This window comes from Kogia breviceps, chromosome 5 (assembly GCF_026419965.1).
Source record: "Kogia breviceps isolate mKogBre1 chromosome 5, mKogBre1 haplotype 1, whole genome shotgun sequence".
Taxonomy (NCBI): domain Eukaryota; kingdom Metazoa; phylum Chordata; class Mammalia; order Artiodactyla; family Physeteridae; genus Kogia; species Kogia breviceps.
In genome coordinates this window covers 71,751,627-71,764,314 of record NC_081314.1, presented here as the reverse complement: position 1 = coordinate 71,764,314, position 12,688 = coordinate 71,751,627, and the positions used below count along the sequence as shown (strand labels likewise).

General features: G+C 38.8%; 1 protein-coding gene across 1 annotated transcript in view; it reads right to left on the bottom strand.

The window, feature by feature from the left end:
• Positions 1-12,331, bottom strand: part of TPRG1 (tumor protein p63 regulated 1) — a 118,936-nt gene extending 106,605 nt beyond the window's left edge. The window contains exons 1-2 of the mRNA XM_067033502.1: positions 12,191-12,331; positions 4,227-4,318 (exon numbers count right to left, since the gene is read on the bottom strand). Coding sequence (XP_066889603.1) covers positions 4,227-4,318; positions 12,191-12,331 — 233 coding nt within the window. The remainder of the gene's footprint in view (positions 1-4,226; positions 4,319-12,190) is intronic.
• Positions 12,332-12,688: the final 357 nt, after the last annotated feature.

Below are 12,688 nucleotides of genomic sequence, written 5' to 3'. Positions count from 1 at the left end.
CCCTGATCCACAATTTCAAATTCAACAAAGCTCTGAAAATTCCAGCCGTGGTGCAAACTCACTTTGCGGTAAAACCAGATCTGAACCAGCAAGACTATTTATTCTATTTTTAATATCACATGTTTCCCTGCAAAGATATTAATATGTTTGATTAGGGGGGTTGTCCCAGACCTCCACTTGGGGCATAAAATAAACAACATATGCATTGTTTTACATTTCCAAAATATGAAAAATTCTCAGCTGATTCAAGGGTTTTGGATAAGGGATTGTGGACTTTCATGATCTTCATAAAATATAAATACAGAGCCTCACCCATCAGAGCCTCCCTAATACCTCAGGGATAGAATCGAAGTTCTTAAACATGATACACAAGGCCCATAAGCCCTTTTCAAGTTTCCTCTCAACAGCTCCCACCTTGCCCTCCTATATCAAACTACTTCTAGGAGTCTGACCAACCATGACTAAAGATGGAGCTGGGCTTATTAGTCACCCCACATCTACACCGTATATCCTTGGGGAAAGAATCAGAACCCAAGTAATGCAGGGGTGTGGTGGTCCATCTTTCTTGCTCTATCACTTATTGGATCTTCATCTGGCCACTTCATTTTCCCTAGACTCCACCTCTCATCTATAAAATGGGAATCATACAACTAACAAGGATGTAGGGAAGGTAAAGCAAGTTCATGGACATGAAGATGCTTTTGCATGTGCTATATACTACATTAAAAGGGTTTTTACTATTCATCATTCTGGAATACTGGTTTGAAAGCAGATATTCTTTAAACCACTGATGAGTAGCCAGGGATTTCTCATCTCCCCAGAAGGAGCTGAAAGTTGATGTACATGAAGCCCAGTCTTTTCTGTCACATACAGAAAAAGTGTTATGCTTGAAAAGAGTCTTGTGTGGTTGGTGAGGCTGGTGAAATTGGTCTATGTTACAGCCCCTGTAACTCTCAGGAATGGATGGGGCTTATTCCATTAGAAAAAGGAGGAAAGGGGACAAGAGCAGCCCAGGCTCTCACCTTTCTGGGCCTAAACAAAACATTTGTTTTGTTTAGTCTTGCTGTTGTTATTTTGGAGGTTTTGTTTTTTGTTTGATTGGTTTTACTGTTGCTGCACTACAAATAAACAGAGGACTTAAGTCTGAAAGGTCATTCAAAACCTATACATGCCCCTCCTTTGACAAACAGCTTCCTATCTTCTGCTTGAACAGTCACAGTGAATGGGAGCCCATTCATTTAGTCCAGATGCCTGAACATTTTCTTTACAACTGGCACCTCCTTCCATTACATGAAAGCAGTCTGAACCAGCTACAAAGAGTAACAGGAAAAGAAAAGAAACTGGCAATGTCTTACTCTGGTAAAAACGACTGGAATCAGATCTTTTCTTGAAAGTAGATTTTGATGGAGGGTTGTGGGAAAAGTAAAAGAATTTTGAGAGAGAAGAATGACCAAAAAAGAACACAAAATCACTACCATTTAAAAAGGAGAAATGGGTTCCAATGTGCAAAGGAAGAAAAGTCTGATAGCAAATAAGCAAATATGATTGCTTGAAATTCTACATGCACAGGATACATGCCTCATTACTGTCTTTAATATAAATGGGGGGCTTCCCTGGCGGTGCAGTGGTTGAGAGTCCGCCTGCTGATGCAGGGGACACAGGTTCGTGCCCCAGTCCGGGAAGATCCCGCAGGCTGCGGAGCAGCTGGGCCCGTGAGCCATGGCCGCTGAGCCTGCGCATCCGGAGCCTGTGCTCCGCAACGGGAGAGGCCACAACAGTGAGAGGCCCGCATACCGCAAAAAAAAAAAAAAAAAAAAAAAAAAAAAAAATATATATATATATATATATATGGGTACCACAAGACAAAAGAGAAATAGAAAACTAGTTGCCAGAGACTTCTTACCAAGTTTCTGAGCTTCCTATTACGTTCAGATGTAGGTACAAGACTTGTGTCTTTGGGGCAAAGCTGTTCATATTTACCTGAAAACTGCTGGTGTCAGCAATCATCTTAATTGATGTTAAATCAAGCACACAATTGTAGTGCTAAACCTCAATGCAGATCACACAATCAGATTTATCTTTCAAAAATTGATATCTACAGGCCATGGTAATCACTGAGCAGAAACATTCAAACAAACAAAAAAACAAGTCAAACTTCTATGCAAATAAAACCAAACAAAATATGTACCATTAAAGAAATTACTGATTCTATTATATGAGAATTCAAAAATAGCCACCACTGGATTTGAAAGACCAAGTTTGTGCGTTCTTTCTTATAAATGAGATACATTGTAGAAATGAAATGAGATATATTGTAGAAAAAAGTGAGATACATTGTAGAAACAAAATAGGTAAGTGTTTACTTCTGATGTGACCTTCAGAATTTATGTAGACATCTCACTTAATCAAGGCAGCCTTTTCATGTGCACAAATCATATTTTACTCTACAGATGGGAGGTGGAGAGTAGAGAATAAAATGTAAGTTGGTGAAAGTGAATAAATTAAAAAACTTTTCATTAAAGGTAACCCAGAGATGATAGAGATAGAGATGGTCAAGATAGAAATAAAGGTAGAGGCTACCAATAACAACGTCAAAAACTATTGCCTTTTACCCATAGTTAGTACTTGAGAACAGAGGAAGGACACTGATGTCCATTGAAAATCCACTATGTGCTAGGGACTTTGCTAAGAATTTTACAATGTTACCTTGTTTAGTCTTCATAACAACTTGTCAGGTATATATCATTATCTACAATTCATAGATGAAGACACAAATGCTCAGAACTTGTCAGCTTGGTTTTCAAAAATTCATTTTAATTCAATTTTTGGAACCCATTTGAAACAAAAATATGATATGGTGGTCAGAAAGATGGATTCACAGGTTATTTGGTTCTGCATTCCTTTGATTGAGGGACTTGTTCTGCTCGACTGGAAGGTTAAACATTCCAGTGTTGTCCTCCTAAAATTTATTCGAAGAAGATGTCCCTCCCAGAAGGGAAAGATAAAATGATTCTTCACTCAGGTGTAGAAATGACAGCTTTTCGGCTGGAACCTTTGGTGATTGTATTACCAAGAAAACTTACTGAACCAATTAAGTATCTCAAATGGAGATCTAATTGCATTCTCCATTTAATATCATGGATTCTGCAGAAGAAAAGAGATGCCTCTTACCCTTATTATGTGCATATTTTACTTATTATTATAAGGACCATGGAAGTCCTAATATTCAGCTGGTGGGTGAAAAAAAGGTCACACAGACACTAGAGTTCAGGGTAGGACAGAAAGTTAACCATCTTCATTGTGTCTTTGGCAATGAAAACCCCTGTAGCTGAGATAAGCCTTGAGGGTGAATGGAGCAGCCATTAAAATGACAAGCACTTAAGTGTTAGATTTGGTTTTTATCTTAACTCTGGACAGGTGGCCTTTCTTCTGAGGGCTTTTTACTTGCTTGTTTTGTTTTTTTTTAAATTTTTATTTTATATTGGAGTACAGTTGATTAACAATGTTGTGTTAGTTTCAGGTGTAGAGCAAAGGAATTCAGTTATACATGTACATGTATCTATTCTTTTTCAAATTCTTTTGCCATTTAGGTTATTACAGAATATTGAGCAGAGTTCCCTGTGCTATACAGTAGGTCCTTGTTGGTTATCAATTTTAAATATAGCAGTGTGTACGTGTCAATCCCAAACTCCCAATCTATCCCTCCCCCGCTCCAAGGTGGCCTGTCTTTATCCTGCATGATTTCCCTAGTTTTGTTGCTCATGTTATTGTACCCAATTTACCTAGTGATAAAATTCACACTGTATATGTTGACCTCATTCATCCTCTTTCCCAACCTTCCTTTCCACTGTACCCAGAGTGGGATGGTTAGTAGCCTGATGTGGTGGGAGGGACAGCGCTTACAAGAAACAGAGATTGGAACCAGAGAGATCAGTTAGGAGGCTAATACAATGGTCCCTGAGAGCCCTGATGAGGGCCTGACCTAAGGCAGTCACAGTGATGGTTGAGTGAAGCAACTAGCCTGGAAAACAGTGGTAGAAGTCAAACCTGGTCATACCATCAGCCATGGGGCACCATGAAACATAACTCTCCAGCTGGATATGTCAATCAATTATCTCACTGTAACCAGGAGAAATTCTTCCACTGGGCCATCTCCTATTTTATTATGGTGTTGTCAAGGAAAAGGCTAGATTTCCACTGTCTTTCACTTAGTCATAACTACTCACTCTGTCAAGAGCCAGAAGCCTTGAATTTTCTCTCCAGGAGTCTTGGCAATGTGGCCTTTCAAGTCTTCCGTGGCAGTTTCAATGGCCCCTGGCTGAGTAGGAAAAATAGAATACCTAGTTTAGAGAAGACTGAGTCCTCTTCATGCTTATTAATTACTATATCCCAGCAATTCCTCCAAAAAGTTGACCAGGAAAGATAATTCTTGGACTTGCCTGTTTGTTGTAGGCACTGCCTGCTGGAGAACTTAGTCTTAAACTCTGGTATTTACTAAGTTGCTTTCCTTGGGTGGGACAAAATTGATCCAAGTCCTGTGAGATTTTTATAATCTTACTCACATTTTCTCATAGAAATGAAGATAGCCATTTTCAGAGCATGAGTTTTTCTAATAAAAAAATATGTATCAGGAAGTTCAATGCATTTAGCAATACATACATTTTAAAAATCTAACCTTTCTCTCTTCAAAGAGTACGTGGACATAAAACACAAAGGAGGAAAGCAACTTCCAATATTCTGACTATAATTTTATCTGGCTCTGGGAAATGAATTTTTTGTCTCCTTACCTCTCTTTTTTTACCTTTATTCAAAAAGGAATTCCTACTATGAGCCTGTCTCCAGCTTAAAACTGGATTAGCCCTGTAGTAATAATAAATTCATAGACCCTCTAGCTCAGTGATTCTTAAACTTCAGCACCCATCAGAATCACCTGAAATGTGTCTTAAAACAGATTTCTGGGCACTGTCCCCAGAGTTTCTGATTCAGTAGTTCTGGGGTGGGCCTGAGAATTTGCATTTCTAACAAGTTCCTGGGTGATGCTATTGGTGTGGGACTACTATAAGAACCATTGTTCTCTAGGCAGTTACTCTCAGCCTTGGTTACCCATCAGAATCACCGGCGGAGCTTTTGAAAATCCTAATGCCAGGGCTGTGCACCAGGTCAATTATATCAGATACTCAGTGGACGGGATTCACCTAACAGTACATCAGGATTTTTAAAAGCATCCCAGATAACTCCAATGTATAGCCAAAGTTGAGAACCACTACAGCCAAGGGCTTATCTATTATAAGCCATTCCATTTTATAAGTGTGAAAACAGGGGTCTGTGTAGGGAAGTATATAACTTGTCAAGTTCACTCAGCCAAGAAGTGACAGAGACAAGACAGGAAACCCAGACATTCCACTTCCAGGCCTACAACACAGTGCTGGTCTCATGCCCAACCCTGGGACAACTATGTTAGCAGTTCTCATATAGTCTCTATATCATAGGCCTTTATGCTAGACACTTAATCTTCCATAAACATTAACATTCCTAATCCTCCTAGCTTGAGACCTTTCTCTCCCAAAAGGAAATGGGGATACTAGCCTGGCTAGGACCCATTCAAATATCTTCTCCCAGAGGTGAGGTGATTGTAGGATTTTGGTTTGCTTGTTTTCTCAGACTATGATAAAAGGCTTTGAAAGACGTTGGCCACAGAGTCCTTCAGTTAAGAAAAATCTTATATGAGTCCACATGTAAAATACAGGAAAAGAATGGAGCTGCTTCAGATGAAGTTGTAGTAAATGGTACAGAACTTTACGTACTTAGCTGTCCCCCTCCCTTCCACTCATTCCACACAGCACAAGTCATCCAGGAAATGGATAGGACAACTACAGAGAATTGAGTGACCTGTGTTCATATTCCAGATATGTCATGAATAAATTCTGTGACCTACAGATAATTATTTAACTTTCCTTAGTTTCCATTTCTTTATCTATAAGACAACTGAGTAGACTGAACCAAAGCTTTCTGAGCCAAGCTGATGATCAAAACCTCCTGGAAATCTTTAAGAAAATATGACCATAGCCTTTTAAACCGAGAGATTCTAATTTTCAATTTTAACAAGTTTCCTGTTGGAATGGACAGTCAGCCATGGGACTGAATGATTTCCAACTCTTTTGTCATCCTCTGCTGCTGGTTGAAGGATTGTCAGAAAGCTAGTACGGTACCCCGTGCTTGCTGAAACCTGTGTGTCATAGCATCAGTAAGTTCTGGGACACTAGTCAAATATGCCTTGAGCTGCCACTGACGCACAAGATTATGTCAACATCACTGGTTTCCAGTAATCCAGCTGGTAGGACTGGACTACCCTGCAGGGAAATTTCCTGATTCTGTGACAATTCTCCCATCACCCATCATCCTTGGCTCCCCATGATACAGCCTGACTCTACTAGGCCCACTGGTCAAAGTTCTCTAAAAAATGATGCTTTCTTTGATGACTCATCATGGCTATTTTTCTTGTCTCTTTTCCTGTATTCACATGATTTCTGCCTCAAGCTAATATAACTTGGTAGTGAAACTAATAGTTTTTTTTTTTTTAATACAGGGTTGCTCTGGGAGAGTTGTTTTTTATAAATTCTATTTATTTATGGCTGTGTTCGGTCTTCGTTTCTGTGCGAGGGCTTTCTCTAGTTGTGGCAAGCAGGGGCCACTCTTCATCGCTGTGCGCAGGCCTCTCACTATCGCGGCCTCTCTTGTTGTAGAGCACAGGCTCCAGAAGTGCAGGCTCTGTAATTGTGGCTCACAGGCCCAGTTGCTCTGTGGCATGTGGGATTTTCCCAGACCAGGGCTCGAACCCATGTCCCCTGCATTGGCAGGTGGATTCTCAACCACTGCGCCACCAGGGAAGCCCCAAACTAATACTTTTCAGAGGAAAAAAATTATAAGTGGAATGGGAGAATAATGAAATAATCCCAAAATAAGCATTTTGTTGGATGCTTTTATGTCAGACACTTTGCCAAAAACATGTAAAGATAAATAAAAGAATGTAGAATTTTTCAAAACCTTACTTGTCTTCCCTATGGAAGGCAATTGGCAAAAGCTATCAAAATGATCTAATCTTTGATCCACACATTCCATTTCTGTGAAGTTATACTATAGATACTCTTGCATATGTACAAAATGACATATGTATAAAGTGTCCTTTGCAGCCTAGTTTGTGGATAGCAAAAACTTGGAAACCATGCAAATATCTATCAATAGTAGACTTGTTAGATATATTATGGGACATATCCATGCAATGAAATATGATAAATATGTAAAAAATGAAGAAACATGTACTAATCTTTGATTTCAAAATACGTTATTAAGTGAAAGGAAAAAAAATGTTCAGAAGAAAGGGTAAATATGCCACCTTTTTGTGTGAAAAGGAGGAGAATGGGTAAGAATAAGTATTTGTGTTTGTACAGGCCTAAAGTCACTCTAGAAGTATACATAGAAAATGTTAACAGCAGTTCCCTAAGGGTAGGAAAGGAACTTGGTGGATGGAGCCAATGGATGGGTGTTGTTTGGCTATACACATTTTCAAAAGTTAAACATTAAAAATAAAGTGTATTCCTTATAGAACAGTTTGGAAGTCTCTGGAGTTCTGTCCGTGTCCTCACTGCCTGAATTCTTACCTTCAGTAGAAATATCAGTTATGCCTCTATGGAACAGTTATGTATCATATCTTGATAGAGTATTTTACTCTCCTCCATTTGTTATTATTGGTTACTATGATAAATTAACTTCAGTCTTTTAGTGTCAAAAATGAAATAAAGTGTGTGAACACTTTGACTTATGTCCAGGACAAGGTTTTAAATCTCAGCCTTTCTGCTGGCTGTGAGACCCATGTTAAGTCATCTTGTCCTTCCGTGCATCGGTGTAAGCGTTTGTTAGATGGATAAGATATCATTAACTGTAACAGAGCTGTTAGGAAATGGTGAAAACATTTGGTAACACTGAAGAATAAAAGACTTTATTATCCTTCTTCTTGTTAACATTAAATAGAAGGGAAATCATTGTACCGGGATTGGGGGATCAAATGGTTACTGCAATGGAACAATTAGCTCTGAGACTCCTTGCAGGCTAAGACTAATAAGAAAGTATAATGGAATGATATGTACTCATCACTTGACCAGAGAAAGCCTGGCAAGAGAGTACACATACATTTCTAATTCTAAATTTTAAGAAAAAATCATTAGGGGGATCCTTACTTATAAGTCACTACATAGCTTAATGATCAATATTTTCTCTAACAGTCTAGCACTAAATATTTTCAATCAGAACAAACATACTGAGGAAAGTTCAAAGACATATGTATTTGTCTCCTTGTGTTTCCTCGAGCTAGAATAGCCCAGGGCCAGTAGTCACACAAACAATATTCATGTCTGCTGCTAATATTTTCCCATGTACCGGACCCCTTAGCTAGACAGTGAAAGGAGGGGACAAGATAGAAAGGAATGCTCCTAGGGACTTAGACACAATCAGCTCTCCCTTGAGAGTGTTGTCATACCAAGAGAGAGTTTACTTTGTGGTATATTCATAAGGTAAGAAAACCAGCCGTGAATTGGATGTGATTTGTAAAGCCCAGGCAAATTTGTCTCTCCCTGAAAATGAAGGAAATGCTTCTTATTTCATGATTGTTAAGTGTCTGCCCTCAGATAGAAACATCAACTTTATTACCATCTTCAAAGGATTTCAGTGTAAGGAGGGGATTCAAGAAACATTTTGCCCAGTGAGATATATAATTTCTAAATCACAAAGAAGCTCACACTGACAATAACAATACAACTAATATATTTAGTTGTTCCCAGTACAAGAGCAAGACATGGAGAAGCGTGTAGTAAGAGAAGAGGGAAAAGGAGAGAGTATGAAAGTCAAATTAGTGTCATGAAGGTAACAACATCTTGCCATACAATGGGAAGTCCCAAACCTGCTTATTAAAATCTTGTTGCTCACAATAGAACACAGGCTATAAAAAGGCCATGGGGAACAATTAATTAAATATTAAAAAATCAAAGAGTTTTAGTCCCATTAGTTTGTATGTAATTTACATTCTCAAGTATAAATTTAGAGATAATTCCCCATCTCTAATCGTTTTCAACTTTCTGATAAGGTATCTGCAAATACAGAGTCCTACAGGGAGTTTAAATATATCTTTCTCCATGCGGATCAAGTATTGTTCCTTTCATAAGAAGTTGCTTTTGAATATCACTCTCCACAACTAAAGTGATTATCATAATATACCTCAAGTTATTAGCCTTGAGGGGTACTTTTGTTGAGAGAAGACAGTAGGCCATTTTTAGATATGTCTAAGCAATAATAGCAGATGAACAAAAATATGAGGAAAAGGTTATCCAAGCAGACTGATAGAAAGTGGTTCAGACCTTCATTACTGTGACTCCTCATTCATTGTCCAAGGCCAGAGGCAGTGCATTGGTGGTATAAAGTTCCAGGAGTCTTGGGTTCCTGGCCTGCTATGACCCCTAAGTTGCTGGTTGCCTTTGGACAAGTCACATCTTCTTTATGTGTCTCAGGGGTGGGGCTGGATATTTTATGAGGCCCCTCCTGGCTCTGAGAAAGAATGTTGCTAAGCTGTATCCGAAGGGCAAATTTGCAGTAAATAAATAATTGGCTGGAAGCCTGAGGGAAGAAAGCAACAACCCAGAGTGACCCATAAAAGAACACAAGAGGGTTAAGGGACCAGATTGGCTTGTTTTATGACCAGGTATTCAGAGATGTGATCTAATGCACGATACTATGCTAAAAATGCCTTGTTTGTCCTAAACTGATCTATACTTTCATATCAGTCACATCTTTGCATGTGGCTGATCATATACTGATCCTCCTTCTTCTTATAGCATTGGGTGTCCACTCCTGGCAGCTGAGTAACTTAGTGCCATCCTTCCTCCGCAAGCCAAGGAATAACTCTCCTTTACAGATATGAACAAGAACCAACTTAAATATCCAGCAAAACTTAAATAGATCGTACTACATCTCCATAGTGGGATATTATAGAGTGTTAAAAATGATGTTATGAAACTACAGTTATTGACATAATAAACATTTGGCAGGTAATTCTATTTTTTTTGCACAATAAAATGTACATGTAAGAAAAAAGTAAGGTTATTCACCAAAATGTATAAAAGCACATTCATATATTTTGGTTAACTTTGAACTGTGGAATTATGGTGACTTTTATCCTGCTTGTCCACATTTTCCAATTTTTTTCAATAAACCACCTCCTGTGAAATTATTTTAAAACCCTGTAATAAAATAAAATGCATGGCCAAGGAATTTCTCCACTCAGTCACTTACTGTTTTTCTGAATTTGCAAGATATATCCTTAAAATTCTTACACTGTAATAAATTGATTTATTTTAAATCACTGCGTGGGATCACAGAACTATGAATGGGAATTGGGGAACATTTGTTCTAACCCTAGCGTTGCTACTTACTAACCTCTTGGGCAAGTCAGTGCTCACTAACTGTTAGGACCTTGAGTGAGCCACTGCCCCTCTCTGGACCTTAGTTGCCTCTAAAAATGAGAGAATTGACTAGCAACTTGGTGTTTAAAGTGTGGTCTGTGGACAGAAAGCATGAGCATTGCCAGAGAGTTTATATAAATGCAGAATCTAAGGCCTCATCCCAGACCCAATCAACCAGACCAGTATTTTAACTAGCTCTCCAGGTGATCCGTTTGCACGATAAAGACTGAGAAGCACTGGACCATATCATCCTTAGATCTCATTTCAGCTCTAAGAAGCAAAACACTATGATGTATGTTTCATAGATCTGAGTCATTCAGAGCCCTGGTCTGATTTAATTATCTCTTGAGAAAATCAGTTAGCTTCCTTCATTTGAACCTCTTTCCTGCTACAGACCCTATACATCTACATTTATATCTCACCTTAGGGGTCATGGTGAGGTCATGGGCATCTTAATATCATTCCTATTACCAATAACAGAAATGTGAATGTCAAGTCAGCAAAAAAGAGAAAGAAAGCATTTAGAATAACAAGAGATGCTGTTTATGAAATGTTAATAGACGTGTCTTACACTATACTAAGAACTCTTTAAAAATTGGCTTATTTAAACTCCCATATAAAACATATTTTATCCATACTTTGAAGATAAGAAAATTTTATATATGTATATATATACACACACACACACACACACATATACATACATACATACATATTTCTCCTTCCATTTCCTCAGCTACCACTACATCAGCAGATTTGTGGTTTACAAGGTAGTAAAACTGGATCATTATTTATTCAAAATAATATTTATCATTGTTTCAGTCAAACCAACAATTGTATTTTCATTATCCTCATATGCATTAAAGCACGTTCATTATATTCACATGCTAAAAAAGAAAAAATACTCTTCATATTTTGTCTCTTGGTCTGAAGGAAAGTTAATGCTGACTGCTTGGGAATGTAGCCCTTACAGATACCTCCTAAAGAGTCCTCAGGCCTACTTCAGACTCACTAATAAGATTAGAAGAAGGTTTTCCTTCTTCTAACTTAAAGTTATTTTCTATACACCTGTTGGAGAAGGTGTTCTTCACATGAATCGTAGTCAATCACTGAAAACCTTTACTAGGGGGCCATACGTTCAATTGTACATTATGGTAGAAAGAGTACCGGACTTAGAGACAGAAGGTACAGAGTCTAGCTACAGCTCTTACACTAATATAACGTGACTTAGGTCACTTCACTCCACTGAAACTTCAATACGTTTACCACTAAAACAAGAGTGATAAGCCCTTTCCTGCGTACCTCACAGCGCTTCTCCAGGGGACTGTATTTTATAAGCTACATAGAGCCACACAAATAAAAGCATCATGTAAATAAATAAATAAACCAAAGCTCTGTTGTAGCTTTAGACTGTGTCAATTTAGCTAAGCTAGAACTACATTTTCCAGAATTTCCTTTCCTGTCTGCTTCTAAATTAGTGTTGGCCACAAGAGATGTTTGTGTCAGATTTGAAAGGCAGAAGTGAAACATCAGTGATGATTAAGGCCTTATTGAAGATCAGGGCAGGACAGTCAAGCCCAAGTGTGGCTCATGTTCACAGCTGCCAACCTCCTGTTTACTTGATGGCATGGGAGGGGGTGGGGAAGCCCCTGGACATACAGCTCCTTTTGTTACAGTCAGACCTCCTCTCTCAGATCCTCCTTCCCTGAACTGGGTAAGTGTGCAGCTCGCTCAGTGGAGAAGAGCACTGGCTTCTCCTGAAAGTGACTCACATCTTCAAGTTCAAACTTGGCAGGAGACAAACACAGGTTCCATTTTTCCATGGTGGAAGCCGCTCGGTCAAAAGGAATTCCAGTTTGTCCATTCAGGTTCAGATTTTTCCCTATTTCCTATTCCTACTTCACAACAGCCAAATTGGTCGATCTATAGCAACTTCAGACGCATCATCAGATGCAAAGACAACAGCTTTGCATAGACATCTCAGGCAGCTCTCTTAATTGAACCAGCTTCCAATGATAAAGCCCTCATTCTATATCATTCATCACTGTTCTTCTCTCCTCAAATCCTGTTCTTCTCTCATCATCACTATCAAAGAAAATGACACTTTTGTTTGTTTGTTTTGTGGTACGCGGGCCTCTCACTGTTGTGGCGTCTCCCGTTGCGGAGCACAGGTTCCGGAC